The sequence below is a fragment of the Monodelphis domestica genome, chromosome 1 (genome assembly GCF_027887165.1).
Source record: "Monodelphis domestica isolate mMonDom1 chromosome 1, mMonDom1.pri, whole genome shotgun sequence".
NCBI classification, from domain to species: domain Eukaryota; kingdom Metazoa; phylum Chordata; class Mammalia; order Didelphimorphia; family Didelphidae; genus Monodelphis; species Monodelphis domestica.
The window spans coordinates 714,731,851-714,756,511 of NC_077227.1; the positions used below are offsets into that span (position 1 = coordinate 714,731,851).

At 40.6% G+C, this 24,661-nt stretch overlaps 1 protein-coding gene across 2 annotated transcripts in view; it reads left to right on the forward strand.

The window, feature by feature from the left end:
* The window catches only part of FA2H (fatty acid 2-hydroxylase), an 83,196-nt gene that overhangs the window by 52,809 nt on the left and 5,726 nt on the right, over positions 1-24,661 (forward strand). For both annotated transcript variants that reach the window (XM_007477505.3, XM_001375279.4), the window contains exons 3-4: positions 20,825-20,967; positions 22,117-22,223. In XM_007477505.3, the coding sequence (XP_007477567.2) occupies positions 20,825-20,967; positions 22,117-22,223 (250 nt within the window). The remainder of the gene's footprint in view (positions 1-20,824; positions 20,968-22,116; positions 22,224-24,661) is intronic.

A 24,661-nucleotide genomic window follows, 5' to 3' on the forward strand; every position in this document is an offset into this window, starting at 1 on the left:
TATGTTTTCTTATCTGTTCTCCGGAACCTTTCTCATTTTTCAGGGTCTCAAAATTCCTCCCTCTTCATGTTCTTGTCATTTACTGTGGATTTAGTTGTATATTGTTCCTTTGATTCTGTTTATTTTACTCTGGGTCACACTCATCTTCCCATGTTTCTCTGATTTCAGGGTGTCTAGGATTGGTTGGAAGACAGGGGTGGATCAGATGCGTTCCCAAATAAATATAATATGAAGTAGAGTGTGGAAGGACCAAGCAGAAGGTCAGAGGGACCTTAAAAGAAGGAAGGCTTTCTATACAGGTGGTTTTCCTCATTCTGTCCCTTCTTCCTCTTTTTTCCCTGAAACCGCCCCCCCCCTCATCCCCACAACATTCTGTGCTCCAGTCAGGCACTTCACTTGGCTGGCATGAAGCTACCAAGTTCTTCCCATAACAATAGAATGCAGCTCAAGTTCAATGAGTCAGAGGTAGAACAGGAAGACAAGAACTGAGCGTCTGAACCCATGGTCAAAGCCCAAGTTGTTTCTGAAACCTGATTTCTTGGTAGTCCTTGGCTAGATGCAGAGTGAGTTGAGCACATGGGAAACCCATAACATCCGACTAGTAACCAACCTTGCTGAAATGTCCTCTACCATTGGCCCCTGGGCACCTCCTGCAACACATCAGACCCCAGGGAGTATTATACCTCCCCTGGCTGTGCCCCCTGAGACCTAGAGCTGGAAGCACCAGAATCTCAGCCCAGCTGCAAAAAATGTCCAGCTTTGAGGATTAGGCTTTTCCCCGGGCTGTCCCTCATGCCTGGAGTGTTCTCTTTCCTTGCTTCTGCCTCCTGGAATCTCTGGCTTTCTCCAAAACTGCTCCAGTTCCATCATCTGCAAGGGGCTAGCCCAGTATTCTGATTACTATAGCCTTTCTTCTGAAATTACCTTCCATCTAGTCTGTGTGGATCCTGTATGTTCTTAGTTGTTTCTCATTGTCTCCCCATTAGAATAGGAGTCTCTTGGGAAAGGGGACATACTTTTTTTTTCTTTTCTTTCTATCCCTAGTACTTAGCCCAGGGCCTAGCATATAGTAATCACTTAATAAATGTCTCTGAAGGGGGCAGCTGGGTGGCTTAGTGGATGGAAAGCCAGGCCTAGAGATGGAAGGTCCTGGGTTCAAATGTGGCCTCAGACACTTCCTAGCTGTGTGACCCTGGGCAAGTCACTTCATCCCCATTGCCTAGCTCTTACCACTCTTCTGTCTTAGAACCAATACACAGTATTGATTCTAAGACGGAAGGTAAGGGTTTTAAAAAAAATGTTTTTAATGTCCCCGAAATGATTGATTGTTCTGCTCCCCAATACTAGCCCTTCTTTTTCTCCCTGTCCCCCCTCTGCTGGCTTCTTCCTGGGTCCAGGAGACTGGCTACTTAAGTTTTTTCTAGAAAGACTGGCTCTTAAGTTCCTGACTCATTCCATAATAGCATCCACCATCAAGGGAAAGGTTCTACTTCATCCTTACAACTTGGGGTCTCAGAGGCATAGGCCACTTTACAGGACGACCTGCATAGGTCTCTTGTTTTGCCCTGACTCCAGAAAGATTTTCTTCTGGAAGACAAGGGCACGTGGGAACTTGGGAAGTGGTGGTTGCATGATGGGGTGAGAGCCCGAATCTCTGTATGGTGCCTTCCTTCTTTCTCTGACCCTTGCCTTCCTCCCCCTCATGGCTCCCTAACAATGTTCTTCTGATATGACTATTAGGGCTGTCCTGCCCACTCTCAATCACCCTTTCCCCCCAGTGCCCTGTCTGCTCCTGGGGGCCACATTCTTGGCATACTTCTTTCTGTCCCCCTCTCCTCTCTGCCTCTTAGCCAGGACCCTGGAGCCCGGGTGGGATATAACAGAGGTAGGGAAGGGGTGGGATTGGCAGAGGGAGACAGCCTGAGGGGAGGGCTTTGGTCAAACCAACCCTAACCTAGCTCTGTTTCTCTGGCGGATTGCCCAGCCCACATGTGCAGGTCCCTTTATCCTACAAAGGACACTACCTACGTGCCTGGTTTGGAGCTCACAATGCTGCCTGGTCAGATTCCTGGTGCCAAGGGGGAGTGTCATCTAGAGAGCTGGAAGGGGGAACTTTCTTCAGCATTTCTTCCTCTCTCAATGCACACCATCTCATGTTGCCTGCTTTACCTGGGGCCCTTCCTCCCTGAATTGGGCTGAGCTAACCTGCTGAGTGTTGCAGCTGAGCAATCAAGGGGAGCAAGGTCCCACGAGACACTCAGCTTCTTGTCCCCCTTCCCCTGTCCACCCCCTCTCGAAGGGAGCCAGCAGTCTGTGGACATAGATGCTTGTGTGTACTCCCAACCTCAGTGGTAGGAAGAGGCAGGCACCAGGAGAGGCAGGCTTAAGCTAGGAGAAGGGAGCTTGCATATAGGAAGGCCATGGGACAGAGCCAGCCCTTGGGAAGACTGTCAAGTAAGGACATCCTGTTTTGTTTTAAAACATGTTTTAGTGATGCCTGTATCATTTAAGGGTTTTCCCCCAATCCCCAACAATAAATGCTCTTTTGCAATAAAGAAAATAAGTTAAGTAAAACCAGTAACTTCGGAACTATGAACTGATTTAAATATTTTGGAGAGCAGTCTGGAATGATGCCCAGAGTTATCAAACTGCATGTACTCTCTGACCCAGCAATAGCACTATTAGGAGATGATCAGGGTAAAAGAAAAGAACCTTTTACATTCCAAAAGATTTCTGGCAGCTCTCTTTGTAGTGGCAAAGAGCTGGGCATTGAAGAGTTGCCCATCCATTGGGGAAGGACAGAATAAGTTGTGGTATCTCATTATGATGGAATATTCCTGTGCTGTGAGCAGTGATGGGCAGGTTGGTTTTATTTTATTTTTTATTTTTTGAAAATTTTAGTCAATTTAGAACATTATTCCTTGGTTAAAAGAATCATATTCTTTCCTTCCCTCCCCTCCCCCCCTTCCCGTAGCCAACACGCAATTCCATTGGGTATTATATGTGTTCTTGATCAGAACCTATTTCCATGTTGTTGATGTGTGCACTAGGATGATCATTTAGAGTCTACATCCCCAATCATATCCCCCTTGACCCATGTAATCAAGCAGTTGTTTTCCTTCAGTATTTCTACTCCCCCAGTTTTTCCTCTGAATGTGGAGAGTGTTCTTTCTTGTAGATCCCTCCGAGTTGTTCAGGATCATTGCATTGCCACTAATGGAGAAGTCCATTACATTTGATTGTGCCACAGTGTATCAGTCTCAGTGTACAATGTTCTCCTGTTTCTGCTCCTTTCACTCTGCATTACTTCCTGGAGGTCATTCTAATTCACATGGAATTCCTCTAGTTCATTATTTCTTTAAGCGCAATAGTATTCCATCACCAAAGAGATGCCACTGTTTGTTCAGTCATTCCCCAATTGAAGGGTATCCCCTCATTTTCTAATTTTTTGCCACCACAAAGAGCTCAGCTATGAATATTCTTGTATGGGTTTTTTTTCCTTATTATCTCTTTGGGGTATAAACCCAGCAGTGCTATGGCTGGATCAAAGGGCACTCAGTCTTTTAACGCCCTTTGGGCATAGTTCCTAATTGCCTTCCAGAATGGTTGGATCAATTCACAACTCCACCAGCAATGAGTTAATGTCCTTACTTTGTCACATCCCCTCCAGCATTCATTACTTTCCTTTGCTGTCATGTTAGCCAATCTGCTAGGTGTGAGGTAATACCTCAGAGTTATTTGAATTTGCATCTCTCTGATTATAAGAGATTTAGAATATTTTTTCATGTGCTTATTAGTAGTTTTGATTTCTTTATCTGAAAACTGCCTATTCATGTCCCTGGGCAGGTTGGTTTTAGAAAAACATGGCAAGGTTTGTGTGAAATAATGAAAAGTGAAATGATCAGAACCAAGACGACTTCATATGTAGTAACAGCAATATTGTTCAAAGAGGAGTTGTTCATTATTTGTTTTTTTTAGAAGAACCTGGAAATTACTAAGCTCTTCCTTGCAATATGAATGTTCAAATCTACCTCAAAGGACCTATGAAGGAAGATGCTATCCACCTCCAGAAAAAAGAACTAATATATGGAAGTATGTATTGTTTGGTTTTACATGTGTAGCTGTGTCCAATGTTGACCTTCTCTAGTATAGAGCTGGGGACTTTCTGGTAAACATGGCGGCAGTCTAGACGCAGGACTCTTCCTCTCCTCAACACCTACTGATATAGACTACCTCAAAAGGCCAAAAAACCAAATTCATATGAACGAAGTGACTCTACAGTAGGGAACAGCATTGAAGGTACATGGGATTTGGACATTCCACACCATAAGAGGGTGAAAAAGCTTCCACCAAAACACGAGCTGATCCACCCTCCTCCACTCCACCCAAGGAGTCAGAGTCAGAGCCAGCATGCTCTGTGAGTGAGCAAGGGGCACCTCTAGGTCCTTGGCAGCTAACTAAGACCACCAAAGATCTACCCCTGAAACCCCAGCAGACTGAAGAGCGTAGACCATGGCACCCGTGGGGAAATAACACACAGAAGGGCAGCAAATAGCAGAAGCTGCAGAGACTGGAGAGCTGGCCTCAGGCAAAAATCCTTGCTCTCCTCACTCAGATTTCTGACTGGAAAGGGAAGAAAAAAATCACCATACTGATGGCAAACAGTGCCCAGGAACAATTTCCCCAACACCAAGAAAAACAAGAAGAAGGGATTGACTGCTGTGGGGTGGGCCAGCCTTCCACAAGGGATGGGATCTTGGAGGTGTGATAGTGTTGGCTAAATGGCGAATGGAACACAACTTTTGCATTCAACCCACAGCACAAATTTCACAGGATAAACTGCTCTGCCTTGGCTGAGGCCTGGCTTTATTTTATATCCTCATGATCACACATCTACTTGGTACACAGTTTCATTCTCAACATACATGTTTCCATGGAATCTAACAACAGACAGGAAGCCTAGGGAGATAGTCAATGAAACATTGTTGCTAAGTGCAGGATCAGTGGTAGAATCAACGTGACCAAGATATAGGTTAGGGAATTCAGAGCACAGATTTGCCAGGAGTTTTTTATGCCTAGAAAAGAGGGTCCTATTTAAGTGGATATATAAGAATCCTCAGCTTTAATTTTGTAAGTGGACTCTCCTGGTAATATCCTAGGGAGACAGAGTGGGACATCTGTACATCTGTATTAACCCAGCAAGCATGTTGCTCACATCTATTTTTCCTGGGACTAAGTAAGAATAATAATCATAATAATTATTATTATATATAAAAATATTATATAATAATCCAATAATAAGGGGATATTAATAATGAAAGTCACTTGGGGGGGTTTCAGTGGGTATTTCCATCCTTCCTGGGGGCTGCTTGGCAGTCCCCAGTTTCCACGTGGACTATGTCAAACAGCGTGGTCTTTGAAGGCTCCTGGCAGTTGACCCTGGATAATTTTTACAGAGGAAAAATCCAGACTACAGAGGAAATAGCAGAAGAGGAAATACAAATAAATGTGCCAAAACCTTCCCCCAAAATGGAAATTAGCCATAAGCTCTTGAAGAATTTAAATTGGAGTTTACCAAAAATTCTGGAAAGAAAAGTGGGAAATAGTTCAAAAAAAAAATAACAGTTTAAAGGACAAGAATTCCCAATTAGAGAAACAGCTGGAAGCCATGAAAAAGCAGGATAGACCAAACCGAAAAGGAAAATCAAAAGATTATAGCAGAAAATCAAAAGATTATAGCAGAAAATCAGGCCTTAAAGACCAGAATTGGGCAATTGGAAACCAATGATCTTGCAAAAGAGCAAGAATTAATAAAGCAAAGTCAAAAGACTGACAAAATAGAAGGAAACAAAATATCTAGTGTAGAGCTGGGAGGGAGCGAACTCAAAATGTAACAAATAAATCAAATTAAATTTTAAAATTAATAACTTTACTGTGAAAAAAGTATTTTGTCCTCAGAGCCCTCCCACCCACCCACCCAACCCTTCCCTTTTCAGTCATGGAAAATGAAGTATTTTTTCAGTATCTGTCCTCTCAGAACTTGACTATCTTTTCAGTTACTCAGATTTTTACTTCATTTTAGTAATCTTTTCATTTACATTGTTGTTGTAACCATTGTGCCTATCATTCTCTTGTTTCTTATTTTTCTCTGCAGCAAATCATATAGATCATTGCATGTTTCTCTGAATTCCTCGTGATTATTTCTTACTGCACAATAATAATCCATGATTCTTTTAGGCATTCCCTATTGATGGACACTACTTTGTTTCTAGTTATTTACTATTACAGAGTGCTACTATAAATATTTTGGCATGAATTAGACCCTTTCATGTGAGTCTTTGACTTCTTTGGGGAAGTCAAAATATATGCCCAGTAGTGGAATGGCTAGGTCAAAGAGTATGGACAGTTGAGTGTTTTTCTCACATTATTCCTGGTTGAGATCCATAATGGTTGAATAATGTCATCACCCACCAATAGTGCTTCAGTGTCTGCCTTTCCAGTGTCTCTCTAATATTGACTATTCCCACCTTTTTCCATCTTTGCCAATTTTCTGGATGAAGGGTGAAATCCGATTGTTTTATGTCTTAGTAGTAGTAACTTGAAATAGTTTTCATAGGATTATTTGGCTTCCAACTCCTATTTTGAGAAGTATTTGTTTAGGGGGCAGCTGGGTGGCTTAGTAGATTGAGAGTCAGGCCCAGAGATGGGAGGTCCTCGGTTCATATCTGGCCTCAGATGTGTCCAGACCCTGGGCAAGTCACTTGACCCCAATTGCCTAACTCTTACCACTCTTCTGCCTTAGAACCAATACACAGTATTGATTCTAAGACAGAAGGTAAGGGTTTAAAAAAAAAGTATTATATCTGTATTGTTTGTCAAAACGCATTCCCCCAGTATCCACATTCAAAAAATATAGTTGTCTTTCTGCATTTTAAGTTCATCACCTCCTTGTCATGAAGTAAATGGTATATGTTTTAGTTCAGCTCACTTTGTTCTACTTTAGGTTATAGAGGTCTTCCTAATTTCCTCTGAAATTGTCTATTTCATCATTGTTTGGAATTTTGATTGCTATAGCACTGAACAAGTAAATTAATTTAAGTAGCATTGTCATTTTTATTATTTTGATCTGTCCAACTGTCTTAAAAAAAATAAAGAGAGAAGTATTGTGCCCCGAAATTGGAAGCTTGGACTTTCGGTATGGAGAGTGGGAAAGGGAGGAGAACCCCCTTCTCAAAGCGGGGTACAGGGAGACAGCAGATGTAATGGGTTGGCTCAGAGAGGGGGTTCAAAGATTTCCCCCTTCTGCCTTCCCTCCTTAGCTAAAGCTGCTCTCCCAAATTCTCTCTTGTCCCTCTTGTTCCCCCTCCACTACTCGAGACCAAAAGGTCTCCCCTTGATCCATTCACTCACATTCAGCTTGGGGAACAGATAACTTTTAATGTTAACTCAATCAGGTAATACAAAAGGAATAACGGGCAGGGAAGAATGGGAAAAGTAAAGTGGGAAGAAGGGGTCCCTGTCTTTATTTAAACCCTTTCTCTTACCTCCTCAAGTTTTGGGGGGGTTACTCAGGCCTTGGCAGCCTGAGCCCCCTGAGAGAAAGTCAGGTTGATTCACCACTGGGCAACAGGAGCTGAGGTAAAGTCTGCTCAGGTTTCTCTTCAGAAAGTCCCTTCAAGTGTTGGGGGGAAAGATTTCCAGTCACCAGCAGGAAAAATGGGTAACCCTCAGCAGAAAGTCTTTTTCCCACCTTCTCTTTGACATCTCAAGACAGAGAGACCCTCACTGCTCTCCTTGCTAAAGTCTTCTCCCCCTCTCAAATTCACTCCTGGGGCCCCTCCCCCATTGAGGTGATCAATTTCACATACTCTTCAGTCTGGCACTTTTTTTCTTTAGTGCCAGCCTCTGTCATACAACCCATGAGCAATTTTCCCCCATTTATCTAGGTCTATATTTTTCCAAAGAGCATTTTATAGTTAAATTCATATAGTCCCTGAATAAATCTTGGAAGATATATTCCCAAGCATTTTATAACTTCTGCAACTATTTTGGATGGAATTTCTCATTCCAGTTCCTTCTGATAGGTTGTTTGGGTTATAACTAGGAAAACTTATGATTTATATAAGTTTATCTAATATTCTGAAACTTTGCTGAAGTTATTAATTATTTCAATTAACTTTTGTTGGCTTTCTAAGGTTCTCTAAGTACATCTGCAAAAAATAATAGTTTTTCTTCTTTTTACCTATACTTATTCCCATAATTCCTTTTTCTTATCTTACTGTTATCACTAGCATTTCTAGCACTATGTTAAATAGGAAAGGTTGTAGTAATGGATATCAATGCAAAACAGAGAAAAGATTTTCTATAGCACATCTACTTTTCCTAAATCTTACCCTTCAATCCCAGGTGACTTCCTGTCTTCATACTTTTTACCCCACTCCTACCACTAAAACTTGTTCCCTCAGAATAAGCTTGCCAGTTATCACATTGCAAAGGGTCAGATAAATTAATTCATGCTAAGCTATGAGATATTTTCAGTTCCTTACTGTAAATTGTGGGTTAAGTATGTATTTCTGAGTTTCTAAACTTTTTTATGTCACCTGCTGACCTTCACATATTTTATGAGGCTTCTGTAAAACTCTCCCCAAAATTCCCAATTTAATTTCTGATGCAACCCGCAATATGTCAAAACCATGATGGGAAAGTGCAAGATGTGGAAGGGATAACTGTATACATACATTTCTGATACAGATGATTTAATAGTGTCCAGGAATTTGGTGGTAAGAACTTTGTTCTCTTCTGTGCTTTTGGTAGTTGTTGAAAAGGTACGAGTGGCAGCACCTGCAGTGTCAGTTGCCAGATTGGATTTCTACAAGGGTTGTTTTCCTTGATGATGTCCATGCTGGACTATCTTGAAGCAGAGGTTAGGGGGTATGTCTATGGTTTTGCTGCCTATCTGTTTAAAATTAAAATTAATGTACAATAATTTTAAATATTATATTTTATAAGATTTATTAATGATCACTATAAGTAACAAAGTAAAACCACATGCCCATGGCTAATCTACCTGTTCAAAAAGCATGCTCCACTGTGAACTGATCCAACCATTCTGGAGGGCAATTTGGAACTATGCCCAAAGGGTGCTAAAAGAATATCTACCCTTTGACCCAGCCATAGCACTGCTGGGTCTGTACCCCAAAGAGATAATGGACACAAAGACTTGTACAAAAATATTCATAGCTGCGCTCTTTGTGGTGGCCCAAAACTGGAAAATGAGGGGATGCCCATCAATTGGGGAATGGCTGAACAAACTGTGGTATATGTTGGTGATGGAGTACTATTGTGCTAAAAGGAATAATAAAGTGGAGAAGTTCCATGGAGACTGGAACAACCTCCAGGAAGTGATGCAGAGCGAGAGGAGCAGAACCAGGAGAACATTGTACACAGAGACAAACACACTGTGGTATCATCGAACGTAATGGACTTCTCCATTGGTGGTGGTGTAATGTCCCTGAACAACTTGCAGGGACCCAGGAGAAAAAAACACCATTCATAAGCAAAGGATAAACTATGGGAGTGGAAACACCGAGAAAAAGCAACTGCCTGAATACAGAGGTTGAGGGGACATGACAGAGGAGAGACTCTAAATGAACACTCTAATGCAAATACTATCAACAAAGCAATGGGTTCAAATCAAGAAAACATCTAATGCCCAGTGGACTTACGCGTCGGCTATGGGGGGTGGGGGGGGGGGGAGGAAAAGAAAATGATCTATGTCTTTAACGAATAATGCTTGGAAATGATCAAATAAAATATATTAAAAAAAAAAACAAAAAAAAAAGCATGCTCCACCACAGTCCCCAGCAGGAAGCAAAGAGAGCTAGCAGGAAGACCACATTATTTATCCCCCTGACTACATCAGCACATAATGACAGGAAGTCAGTGGACTCCTGGGAAATGTAGTTCAAAGGCACAAGATTTCCAATTACACATTCACTCCCCCTGAGATCCCTTGGAAGACTGGTCTCTCCAATGGATCTTGTAAACATTTTGAGCTTTTAAATTATAGTAATTTGGGGATAAAAGAGAAAGAGAACAAAACCAATGATTGCCTTGATAAAAAGCCAATTGGGGGCAGTCCCCTTCAGCATACGAGTATACATACAAAACAAATGCATTCAACCCCACACAGTTCAAATCACCACATTCCAAAATTCACTCTGGATCTTCTGGTGCAGTATGTGGTCTGTTCAGGCATCTGTATGGCACCTTCTCCAAACAGTTCACTTTCTGGATTTGGAGAGGTAGCAAGTTTCTTATCCTGAAATTTCTCTCAAATGAATTTAAAGTTGTCATTATAGCATAACACTTCCCCCCTGAGGAGGATGGTGACAAACACAGGGATCACTCAGGGATGCATGGCTGAGTTATGAGGTATATGAATCAATTGGCAAAGAAAATAAAAAACATCAAAAATCAAAATAAAAGAGAAAAAATAACTTGTGGATAAAATATGAAATATCAAAGTCTTATGTGTAAAAATTCTAAGTAAAGGAAAAATAAACCTATAACAGGTCCTTGAATAAGGGCCCAATTAAAGTGATTTAAGCAATTATGCACTTATCCAATCAATAGCCAGGACTAAAGAAAGGCAGTCAAAGTGAAGTATTCGTTATAATGTAGGATAAGCAAGACCTGCATCTGACATATATGTCAAACATTCGCAACCTTGGGAGAATGTTATGTGTAAGGAAACACAAAAGGTGAGGGTTAGGGGTAGCTAGGTAGCTCAATGTATAAAGCCCAGGCTTGGAGTCAGGAGGACTTGGGTTCAAATATGGCCTTAGACACTTCCTAGCTGTGGGTCCCTAGGCAGGTCATTTAATCCCAATTGCATAGCTAAGACTTCTGTCTTAGAGTTTAAAAAAAAAGTGGCTGAGGGTTAGTTTGACTACAGGGTGTGGGAAAAGAGTATAAGAAGGTAATTTATGAAGTAACAATTTGCCTTAAGCCTTAAAATTCCTTGGGGCATGTGCTCTAATTGGTAAAAAAAATTACTGGACAAATTAAAAGGGTCTTCCTCTCCCATAGGAATCTGATAGTATTTACTCTGTGAATTCAGCACTGAGAATCTCTGGTTATGCCTAGTGGAAGCTCAGGGCATTTTGAGCTCTTGGTATTGTATAATATCCTCTAGAGTTCTCATGTTCAAAATCTGGTATCAAACACATTTGGATTTTCCAATTCTTCAATACTACCATTGTAGTAAGTATATGTATGTACATATATATTATATGTAAAATCTACTGGACTCTTGGATGATAATATAGACCAATAGTTCTTTTAGGTGGATTCTATCACAGATGAATCTTTCTGGATTGCTCTCAAAAAGGCTGGTTATCTGATATAACCATTCTGGAGAGCAATATGGAACCATGACCAAAGAACCATAAAACTATGTATGCCCCTTTTCTTAGCAATACCATTACTGGTCTGTATCCCAAAATGATCAGAGATAAGGGAAAAGACCCTATCTATACAAAATATTCTTAGGAGCTCTTTTTGTAGTAACAAAGAATTGGAAACTGAGTGGGTGTCCATCAATTGGGGAATGGCTGAATAAGTTGTGGTATATGGTTGTAATGGAATACTATTGTACCATAAGAAATGATGAACAGGATGACTTCAGAAAAACCTGGAAAGCCTTCTGTTAACTGATACAAAGTGAAATGTCAACCAGGAGAACATCATATACAGTAACAGAAATACTCTATGATGATCAACTGTGAAGGATTTAGCTATTATCAGCAAAGCAAGTTTCCAAGATATCCACAAGAAACTTGTGATGAAAAATACTATCCATAGCCAAAGAAAGAACTGTTGGGATCTGATTACAGATCAAAGCATGCCATCTTCCACTTATTTCCTTTATGAGTTTTTTTATTGTATGTGTAACATGTGTCTTCTTTCACAGCATGAACAATATAGAAATATGTTTTGCATGAAAGTACTGCTATAACCTATGTCAGACTATTTATTGCCTGAACAGGTAGGAGAGAGGGAGAGCATCTGAATAACAAAATGTCAGAAAAGAGTTTTCAAAAATTGTTTCTACATGTAATTAGGGGAAAAAAAAACAAGAATCAGGCAAAAAGGTTGTTTATCAGTGTGGTGGAATCTATAAGTAGCCACTCAGGCACATTCCTATATCCCACCATTGAAACAAGAAAGCACTTCACCTCCCGGAACTTATCTCTCAACTGATCTTTCCAATTTTTGGTACTGGAGAGTCACCACAGTCTAACTCCTCAAGCCAAATTGGTGACCCAGGACTCTAGTGATAATCTCTACCATTACTTTCTTCTTTCCTCCTTTGAGCTCAGGTTGTATAGATGGTCAAAGTGTTTGGGTATCAAGGCTCAGTTTGTTGCTTATAGTAATATCTTGAATAATGTCAATTCTAGCACTTCAGAGATGGTAACAGAGTCTAGATATTACAGAGCAGCATTGGCCACCTTCCTCATCACACCAACTTCCTCAGTAACTTCAGAATTACTCTGTTTTGTCCCAAGCAGGGATCATCTTTATCATTCAGTCCATCAAGCCTTAGCTCTTCCATGAATGGCTAGCCTATGGTCACTTGGAATCCATTGCCAGCACAACAAAACACTAAACATTTTCAGTTTTGACCATCACTTCACTACAGGCTCCTGTGTATCTGAATGGTTGGAGATATAAACAACTAATGATGAAGTTGGGTGTACGATTTTCAGTTAAGCAACCTTCATCCCTGATTCTAATCTCATTAGCAACAGGCTAGAGGCCACACAGCAGACAGTAATGTCTTACAGCCCAATTCAGCATTTGTCTCTTGAATGCATCCAACATGTAGCTATGTAGACCAATAATTTAACAGAAGGAAGTTCTTCCTCTTCAGCTGTACTCTGCTGGTGATGTCCTTTCATCAGGCTACTGTGAACTCTGGCCCTTTTCCAAGCAAATTGGTTCTTTCTACAGTTCTATGTTTCAACAAGTTTTCTACAGACTTTCATCCCTTTATCCCTTCGTGGTTGCCATCTGTAATAATTAAAAATAATAATAATATTTTTTCTACCTATATATATATATATATATATATATATTATAAAGTTTATTGGAAGATAGATAATGTTCCTATAAGTAACCTGACCGTGTGGTACCGAGCCTGCCAATCTTTTCCTCATTCCCCCTCACCTGCCTGCACTCTCTCCTCCTCGTGGTTCTCCCCTTGGTCTTCTTGTTGGTCTTCCCTGGTCCTGCCCCAAACCTTAACTTTTATTGCCATACAGAACATACACTGACACAATCCTGGCACAACTGTGGTATGTCAGGAATGTTTGATAGATAGTTAAAGTTACTCAGGAAGGGGGAGGGGATGAGCCTCCTTGACACAGCTGAATTGTGTTTATCTGAAAACTTATATATATCTAATGCTAGGAATGGCCACTGCCAGTGTATCTTTTCTGAAATCATTGCCATGAAAGGATATATTCTTTAGTCTCTGACCAGATTCAAAAGCTAGCCTCTGATGGCTTTTGAGGTTAGCTGTTCGTCCATAAATATTTGTCAAATACCTATGTGCCAGGCACTGTACTATATACTGTGTATTGGCTCCAAGGCAGAAGAGTGGTAAGTGCTAGGCAATGGGGGTTAAATGACTTGCCCTGAGTCACACAGCTGGGAAGTGTCTGAGGCCAGATTTGAACCCAGGAACCCCTGTCTCTCTAGGCCTGGCTCTCAATCCACTGAGCCATCCAGCTGCCCCCAGAAACAATTTTTGAAAATTGTTATCTGGCATTTTGAGATTTAGATTCTCTTCCTCTCTCCCAGCAATAAATAGTCTGATATAGTTTATAGCAGTGTTTTCATGCAATACATATTTCCATATTTCCCATGCTGTTGCAAAAGATACATTTCACACATTCAATTAAAAAAAACTCATGAAGGAAAGTGAAGGATGTCATGATTTGACCTGCAATCAGATTCCAACAGTTCCTTCTTTGGCTGTAGATAGAATTTTTCATCATAAGTCCTTTGAGGTTATCTTGGGACCTTGTTTTGCTGATAATACTTTAGTCCCAAACAGTTGATCATCATACAATACTTCTGACACTGTATATAGTGTTCTCCAAGGTCTGTTAACTTCACTTTGCATCACTTCAATTAAGTCTTTCCAGGTTTGTCTTTTTGTTTGTTTGTCTTTTCTTATGGCACAATATTACTCCATTGCAATTATATACCACAACTTGGTCAGCCATTCCCCAATTGATAGACAATCCTTTAGTTTCCAGGTCTTTGCCACCACAAACAGAACTGTTATAAATACTTTTGTACAACTAGCACTTTTTCCCCTATTTTTAATCTCTTTGGGATATAGGCCTATTAGTGTATTGGATGGTCAAAAGGTATGCACAGCTTTATGACCCTTTGGGCATAGTTCCAAATTGGTCTCCAGAATGGTTGTGTTAGTTCATAGCTCCGCCATCAGTATATTAGTGTCTCAACTTTTCACAAACTCTCCAACATTTATCATTTTCTTTTTTAATCATAGTAGCCAGTCTGATAAGTGTGTGATGGTAGCTCAGAATTGTTTTAATTTGCATTTACCTAATTAATAGCAATTTGGAGCATTTTTTCATATAACTAATGATAGTTTTATTTCTTCATCTGAGAATTATCTGTTCATTATCCTTTGACCATTTGTCGATTGGGGAATGCTTTGTATTCTTATAAATTTGACTCAGTTCTCTATATATTTAAGAAATGAAGCCTTTGTCAGAAATAGTTGTCAGAATTTTTTTCCCACTTTGTTGTTTGCCTTTTGATCTTGGTTGCATTGGTTTTGTCTGTGCAAGCCCTTTTTAATTTAATGTAATCAAAGTTGTCTATTTGCATCTCATAATGTTCTTTATGTCTTGTTTGGACACAAATTCTTCTCTTATCCACAGATCTGAGAGGTAAACTATTTTGTGCTTCCCTAATTTGTGGTATCCCCCTTTATTGTTAAATTATGTATCCATTTTAATTTACCTTGGTATATGGCATGAGGTGTTGTCTTTGCCTCATTTCTGCCCTCCTGTTTCCAGTTTTCCCAGCGGTTTTTGTCAAATAATGAATTCTTTTTCTAAAACCTTGGATCTTTGGGTTGCTCAATTGTTAGTTTATTGTTGTCATTTACTATGGTAGATTGAGTGCCTAACCTAGTCCATTGATCCACTACTCTATTTCTTGGCCAGTACCAAATTGTTTTGATGTTTTCTGATTTATAATGTGGATTGAGATCCAGTTTAGTTAAGACGCTCTTCTTTATATATTTTTAAAATTCTGTTGATAGTCTTGGGCTCTTGGTCTTCTAGATGAATTTTATTATTTTTTTTCTAGCTCTACAAAATCTAGAAATCTTTTAGTAACATGACCTGCCCAAATCTAAATTAAATCTTTCCCCCAAAGACATGGGCCCTTTCCTGGGGAGAGTTCCAATTTGTACTATAATTAATTCCCCTTTGATAAGGGGGTTTTTGAGACTCGGTTTGTAAGAGAATCATCTCTTTCCCAACTTAATATATTTTTCAGTTTGTCCTCAGGTAGACATTCTCTGCCCATTACATCTTCTACTTTTTTAGTCAGCACCTCCTCTTCAGAGAATGGTATAGTGATCAATTTCCAGGTACTATCACTGTATAAGAGATTTTCGAGTGATCAGTAATAGTGATTAAGAAAAAACAATAGTTCATAAGAAAAAGGCTAAGGGGAATGGAGGGGTTCCTACTCTGAATTTATTATTGAGAACTTAAATCTTTCCAAATATTTTGTAAATCTTCTCTTTATAATTAATAATTATGTCTTTATTTTTACACTCAAAAAATCTACTCCAAGGATTAAAAGACCTCTTCATGTTTTTCTCTCCATTAATTCACACCATTTTCCTAAAAATTTGTTCTTCATTTTGTTCAAAATGTAATTAAGACAATGACATTTTCGTGATGTACTACAATTCGCACATAAGAAGGCAAATTATATTCAGAAAGGAAGCACCACAGCAACACACAACTAAAAGCTGGGCTTATTACCAGCAATGCAACACTACTTACTGTAAGCTACAGGTAGAATAAATTATCAATTGCATTCATAGGCACAGCACATCTTTAATCCTATGAAATACAATGAGTCTATCATAAATGGTAAAAATTGCACAAGGGAAAAATAATTCAAATCAAAACCTGAACTGAAACTAAATATTTTTCTGTGGATAAATCAGGAAACATTACAAATTTAGAAGTAGAAACAAAAAACCCTAGGGGAAAAAAAAGCAAAACCCCCAAAATAAAATTCAGTAACAAACCTGGAAACACCGGGGGTGGGGGGGGGTTGGCTAGAGTAAGTATATGTAGTTGTGAATCCTGAGTTTCAAAATGGACCTCTTAGAAACAAATCAAAGTATCACAGATCAGTTACCCCATATGTAAGAACTGTGTGAGACATTTTCTATGTACACCATAACATTTGGGACATTTAATTTTGGGTCTACAATACAACCAATCCAAACTAGTGCCTAAACTGCTTTCCTTATGCTTACAGAAAGGCAGTGTGTTACTACATTAGTTATCTAGCTAGTGAGTATAGCTAGTATCTGAGTTGTCACCAGGTAGCACTCAACTCAAGCCACTAACCAAATAGTTTTGTCAGTTTCCCTGGCACATGGAAGAAAGATTCACTCTACCACTGCTTAGGGTGGCTAAGCAATTTAAAACCCACACTGTCTGAGTATGGGAGAGATTAGGTTTGGATCAACACCTCACACTCTACACCAAGATAAACTCAGAATGGGTGAATGGCTTGAATATAAAGAAGGAAACTAAGTAAATTAGGAGAGCACAGAATAGTATACATGTCAGATCTTTGGGAAAGGAAAGAGTTTAAAACCAAGCAAGACTTAGAAAAAGTCACAAAATGTAAAATAAATAATTTAGATAACATTAAATTAAAAAGTTTTTGTATAAACAAAACCAATGCAACCAGAATTAGAAAGGAAGCAACAAATTGAGAAACAATCTTCATAACAAAAACCTCTGACAAAGGTCTAATTACAAAAAAGATTTACTAAAAAATTACTAAAAAAAGCTAAATCGATTATACCAAAAAAAAAAAAATCAAGCCATTCTCCAGTTGATAAATGGGCAAGGGACATAAATAGGCAGTTTTTAGCCAAAGAAATCAAAACTATTAATAAGCACATGAAAAAGTGTTCTAAATCTCTTATAATCAGAGAGATGTAAATCAAAACAACTCGGAGATATCACCTCACACCTAGCAGATTGGCTAACATGACAGCAAAGGAAAGTAATGGATGCTGGAGGGGATGTGGCAAAGTAGGGACATTAATTCATTGCTGGTGGAGTTGTGAACTGATCCAACCATTCTGGAGGGCAGTTTGGAACTATGCTCAAAGGGCGTTAAAAGACTGTCTGCCCTTTGATCCAGCCATAACACTGCTAGGTTTGTACCCCAAAGAGATAATAAGGAAAAAGACTTGTACAAGAATATTCATAGCTGAGCTCTTTGTGGGGGTAAAAAATTGGAAAATGAGGGGATGCCCTTCAGTTGGGGAATGGCTGAACAAACTGTGGTATATGTTGGTGATGGAATACTATTGTGCTAAAAGGAATAATAAAGTGGAGGAATTCCATGGAGACTGGAACAACCTCCAGGAAGTGATGCAGAGCGAGAGGAGCAGAACCAGGAAAACATTGTACACAGAGTCTGATGCACTGTGGTACAACCGAACATAATGGACTTCTCCATTAGTGGCAGTGCAGTCATCCTGAACAACTTGGAGGGATCTACAAGAAAGAACACTATCCACATTTCAGAGAAAAAACTGTGGGAGCGGAAACACAGAAGAAAAACAACTGCTTGAATACATGGATCGAAGGGATATGGCTGGGGATAGAGACTCTAAATGAACATCCTAGTGCACACATCAACAACATGGAAATAGGTTCTGATCAAGGACACATGTAATACCCAGTGGAATCACATGTCGGCTTTGGGAAGGGATGGGGGAGGGGAGGGAGGGAAAGAATATGATTCTTTTAACCAAGGAATAATGTTCTAAATTGACTAAATAAGATTTTTTAAAAAACCCACAATTGTCTGGAAGGGTAATAAGAAATATTTCCTTTTGTAAAGGTTGCTCTAAGTAATGTCACAATAACTTACCTGAAAGGGGCAACTAGGTTGCACAGTGGATAAAGAGGACCAAGCCTGGATTTGAGAGAACCTGGATTCAAATCTGGCCTCAGATACAATTGTGTGAACTTGGGCAAGTCACTTACTCCCAATTGCCTAGCCCTTGCTGCTCTTCTGCCCTAGCATTGATACTAAGACAGAAGATAAGTGTTTAAAAAAAATAATAATAACAATAATTTATATGAAGGATATTTTTTAATAATATGGAAATAGGTATCAAGTGACAAGATTTGTACAACCCAGTGGAATTGCTTGTTGGCTCTGGGAAGAGAGAGGGAAGAAGGGAGGGAAAGAAAATGAATCATGTAAACATGGAAAAATATTTTTCAAATAAGTAATTTTTTTAATTTAAAAAGGTAAATTTTTCTGGTTCAGCTATAAAGGTTAATTTCCTTAAAGAAGGGATATGTAATCTATAATTAAATCAAAATACCTCTAGGTGATCAGTTCTAACTGATTTAAGGGTTATTCCTTTCAGTTGGATGTCTATGGTTCCATCCACAATCCCCATCAGGAATCTTTCTTCTCTCTGAAATAGCATACTACATTTGTAAAACAAAGGCACATAATAGCATATGACCACATAGTTTATTAAATATAGCAATAATGAAGGAAGAAATTCTCTTCCCATTTCCATTTTATAGTGGAAATCTAAGTGAAACTAGCTATGTGTCCTTAGGCAAGTCCCTTAACCTTATTTGCCTCAATTCCTCCTCTATAAAATAAGATGGAAATGGTAAACCACTCTAATATCACTGCCAAGAAAAACCCAAATGGGGTCATAAAGAGTCAGACATGGCTAAAATGAGTGAACCACAATAAAAGTGAAACTAAGACTAGATTTGTCCAAGGTTCCATGACTAATAAGTGTCCAAGGCAGAACTTGAACCAAGGACTACCTGAATTGAAGATCAGTGTTCTTCCCAATATACCACCCTTGACTGACCTTCCCCTTCTCTGTACACCTCTAGTACTCAGGGCCTGTATCACTCTTTTGGTGTTTTTTGTTTGTTTTCAATTTCAAACAATTCACCACTCTTTCATTTAAACTGTAACATTTTCCCCAAAAGGAGTAAACACAAGTCAAAATAAATAGTGTGATGTTCCTGGAATGAAAGTTAAACTTCCTTCACAAAGCTTCATATTTCATTACAACAGTTATTGTGCACCAGGCATGGAGTTGGGAGGACCTGGTCTCAGACACTTCCTACCTTTGTGACTCTGAGCTGGTCACTTAATGCCAATTGCCTAGCCCTTGCTGCTCTTCTGACTTAGAATTCTTGGAAATAATTTTAGGTAGTTTGATTGGTATGGCACTGGAATGGTATGGCAAGCCATTCCAATATCTTTACCAAGAAAACCCCAAATGGAATCATGGAGAGTGGGAGACGACTGAACAACAACAACACTTCTCCAGACTGACCTACAAACTGGTCACTAAATTTAACCCTCAAGATCTTGTTTTCATATCTAGAAAATATGACTTCTTACTCTTGACCCTTTAGCTTCTTCCTATTCAAGACTCAATTCCAGCTGCTACCAATTTCCTGAAACCTTTTCTAAATCCTCTAGATCAAAGATGTCATACTCCTGACCCAGGGGAATCATATTAACATATAATTGGGAAATAGTTAACAAATAAAAATGTTTTAATTTCTTGGGAAATTTCTTTTTTAAATTTTATTTAATTGATTAATTAAGAAAATTTTTCCATGGTTACATGATTCATGTTCTTTCCCTCCCCTCCTCCCACCCCCTTCTCATAGCCAACCACTGAGTTTTACATATCATTTATTAAGATTTAGGAAATTAGGAAATTTCTAACAAAATAAAAATACAGTATGAGCTAGATAATGTTAATTTGTGGTTTTCTAAGTCAAGACTGACTTGGATCAATTTTTCTTTTTTCAACCCTTACTTTTCTGTATTAGCATCAACACTAGATATTGGTTCCTAGACAGAAGAGGGGTAAAGGCTAAACAACTAGGGTCTAGTGACTTGGCATGGGTCACATGGCTAAGAAGTGTCTGAAGCCAGATTTGAACCCAGGACCTCTCATCTCTAAACCTGGCTCTCTATCCATGGATCAGTTTCTATTTGAGTTTGACACCATTGCTCTGCTGGAAACTGTTCCCTCCCTCTGCAAATTTATATTGACCACTTTAGATTACTTCTTTGCCCCATCATTCCCTAGCTTTCATTATGCTCCATATAAGTGCTGTATCCTGTTCCCAATGGACTGTTAAGCTCATTTTAGCAGGGACTATCATTTCTGGTTTTGCATGTAGTTAGCGCAGTGTCTTAAATATAGTAGGTGCTTAGTAACTACTTTTTAAACTAATGAATTCAATAAATTTTTGCTGACTTTGTGGATGCATAGATGTAGATGGGAGAATGATTGACCTTGCCAGTTCAGCAGCCAGAAGAGAGTCGGGGCTCTGGCAAGAAAACCAGTGTAATTTGTGTCCCCCCCCAAGAGCTGAAGATGCCTTGACTTGCTCTGTTGATCACTCACTGGTGTCTTCTTCTCTCAAAGGATCTGGTTGACTGGCAAAAACCTTTGCTATGGCAGGTGGGCCACTTGGGAGAGAAGTATGATGAGTGGGTGCACCAGCCTGTGGATAGACCCATCCGCCTCTTCCACTCAGATTTCCTAGAAGCCTGTTCCAAGACTTCTTGGTAAGTACTGCCCTAGGACCTCAAAGATTAACGTCATTAAGCTATTGTTGACAGGAATGATGCAAAAGGGCCTGATACTCCTAAAAGCTATCGCCTTGAAGTTAGCCTGGGGAAAAGAAGTGATCAGTGTGTAAGTGTCTGTCTGCTACATTCATGAAAATTTTTGTCTCAAACCTGATTTTAAATGCTTATAGTATAATGGATTTGGAGTCTGAGAATCTGGATTCCTATCTCAGCCCTAATTCTATACTAAATGTGACTGTTTACTCACTGTGAGCCTCAGTTTCCTCATCTGTAAAATGAGGAGATAGAAGTAAATAACCTTAAGTGACCTTCCAGTTTTAAATCTATGGCCTTGTGAGCTATGAGACTAGAAGAGAAGCAAATAGGGTTAAAAATCAATGATCAAAAAGTCATAGTATATGCCTAGTAAATCTTCTTCTGCTTGTCTCCCTGGTCCCTGTTTCATGCTGAGGTGACTAGACTCTCCCTAAAGCAGAGAAACCCAGGTCATATTTCTGTGTAGACCCTGAACCTTTTAGAAGGTATTGAAGGTAAACCTTGCCCAATACCCCCGCCTTTGCCTCTGAATCGCTATATACAAGTGAACATAGCCATTCAGAACTTTTCTGAGCTATTTCTAGGTTTCCAGCTATAAACATTTATAAGCACTCACTGTATGTAGAGCAATGTCCTTGGTGCCACCAGTGTTAGGAGATAGGCAGATGAAACTTGGGGAAAACCAGATCGCTTCCTTCATGGAACTTTAAAGTATGCCATTCTCAGAAGAACTGTGTTGCCCTGTGAGTGGGTAGCTGCCTCGCTTGGCCTCAGAAGTATCTGGCCTCAGAGTAAGGGCTGGTATGTTCTGGCCACCCTCCTTCAGTCTTTAGTTCCCCCTGGAGTAGGCTTGCCTGCCACTGAGCCCTTTGCCACAAAAAGGCAGAGTGAGTTTCTTAGTCCAGCTCTCCCAGCTCCAAGTGACAAGACTCTAATCCCCATTCTGCCATCAGATGGCCACAGAGACTTTGGAGAGTCCCCTTATCCCATCCACTCCCCTCTGGGGTATCTCTAGGGAAGCCGGACCCTTCTCACAAGCCCCCTTAAGGAACTCTCCCTCTTTTCTTGCCCCTGTGGCCCTCCTAACAGGTATATTGTTCTCGTTGTCTGGTTCCCATTGGTGGTGTACTTCAGCTGGTTCTACTACAGAGCCCTGGCTCAGGAGAATGTTCGACTCTTCTCATCATTCACCACAGGTACCAGATTCTCAGGAAGTCGTGGGGGGCATCCGATCTCTTCTAGCCAGCTTCTCTTGCTCATCCAGAGGAAAGAGCCCTGAGGGCGGGATGATGGTCAGCAGAAAAGTCCGAGACCGAAGGATTTGGCTATGCTATCTCCCCCAGACAAGCTAGCATCAGTCAAGCAAGGGAACCTGTGGGGAACAGGGGAGGATTATATGGGCTAGACCAATTAACGAGGAAGAAACGGACTTTTCAAGGCAAGGTACTTGGGCTGAAGCCGCTCTGGGAGTTGGAATGTGATCATATAGGAGACACCAGTCAGTCATTCAACAAGCATCTGTTAGGTGCCTGCTGTATGCCCCCGGCCTCGGAGAGAGAGTCTGTACATATATCAGTGTATAAAAAATGCATGAAACAAACACAAGATAATTGGAGCTAGGAGGGCAGCCAGAGAGGCCGGGGGAAACTTCACTAAGAGGGTCGTACACGATCCTCCATTGATTACCTTTGATTTGTCTTGTGCCCTCTGGTACTTCCCCCTCTCCCACCGCCCTGTTTGGGGACTTCTTCTGAGCAGACAGCCCGGACTGGGAAGCCTGGGAGGCTAGGAGATGGAAGAAGCCATGGCCTCTCCTTTCATTCAGGCCTCTTCTCTCCTACTCCTCTGTCTTTTCCACTGGGGTAAACGGAGGCTTCTATGCCAGGTAGCTCTGTGTCCACAGCCTCTGCCAGGTGCATTTTACCAAGGGAAAGCGTTTATGAAGTGCCCACTAAATACAGAGTTGAAGGATACCCAAAAAGCAGTCAGGTGGCCACGGCCCAATGCCTATTCTTTAGGGAAAGCAATATAGAGGATGTCATCAGAGAAAGTGGCATGGGGGTGGCAGGCAGGCAGGGGAGAAGAGAACTGCTCAAGAAGAGACTGTTCAAGAGAATGTGAGGAATGCCAAGTGCAAAGGCTGAATCAGCAAGGGTTAACTGCAGCCTGTGAGCCCCCATGGCCCAGGAGCCAAGGCCGCTGCTCTCGACCCGTGCCGAATAGCTCCTGGACAGGGCAGGGCTTGTTGCTCAGAAATTCTGCTGACTGAATTGCCCTCTGTCTTCCTTGGGCTCCCTAACAATGACAGACAGTGGCCGGGCTGCTTGGAGACTGGCTGGTGGAGGAGGGGCAGGGGAGCAGGCGGGGAAGAGAAACTGAAGCTTTGGCCCAAGTCCCTTCCCTCAGCTCTGGAGATGCCACTCGGTACCAGCTCCAGGGCAGGGGGCGGGCAGGGGGTGATGCTGGGGTGAGGGGGTGGGCAGATTCTTGACCTATAGGAATAGGCTTCTCTAAGTGGTGGCCACCACAGTAGAGACGCTTCTTTGGCTTCAAGCCCCAGATGACATTCTGGCTTATGAAAGGCACGGCCAGAAGATAGGGGCTAGGCATTACGGGATTTAATGAAAAGTTAAACCAGCAAACAAAGTGATGCTACAGAGGATTCAAATCATTTCTTTCATGGAGGTCTTGCAAGTCTGTAAATACCCACATAACTCTCTGTTCTCACTTTTCTCTTGTTGATTAATTTAACTTTTTTCAATTAACAAGCATTTCTTTTTCCCGTGATATGCATAATCAAAGAAAACAAATTCCAACGTTGGCCGTGTTCACCTTCTTCATCAGATTATGCTAGATCTCCCTTGGATTTGGGCATTCACTCCATGTCTGAAATATAGTCCTTCTTCAACTCAGGGTGCCCAGATTGGTTGTGACATCCTCTGTGACACTTTCCCCAGTGTTCTCTTCCTACCCAAGTCAACTCTTTGCCTTATCTGATTCCCTGGAGAACTTAAGCTCCCAGTGGGCAGAGACTTCTGCTTTTGTCCCTATATCCCCAGAGTGCCTTGTATGAAATCAGTGCATGGAGGAACAACCAATCGGTAAGCACCTCCAATGGGCCAGGCACTGTGCTCAGCCCTAGAGTTACAAAATCAGAAATGACCTCAGGGAGATTACATTTACTAGGGAGACCACAAATTTTTATTAAGCATATATAAATAAACCCAAGATAATTTGTGAGGAATAGCAAGTTCAGTGTGGCTGGACCAGAGAGTATGGGAAGGGGACCCTAAAATAAACTTTCTAATAAACCTAGAAAGGTATGTTGGGGGCAGCTACTCAGTGATTGATAGCCAAGCCTAAAGTAAGGAGGTCCTGGGTTCAAATGTGACCAAAGACACCTCTTAGCTTCATGACCATGGGCAAGTCACTAGACCTCCATTTACTAGCCCTTACTGCTCTTCTGTCTTGGTACCAATAACACTGTATTGATTCTAAGACAGAAGGTATGGGTTTGAAAAAAGATAGGTATATTGGAGTCGGGTTGCAAGGGCTTTAAATGTCAGTGGAGTTTATATTTGATCCTGGAGATGAAAAGGAGCCACTGGTGTTTATTGAGCAAGAGTGTGATATG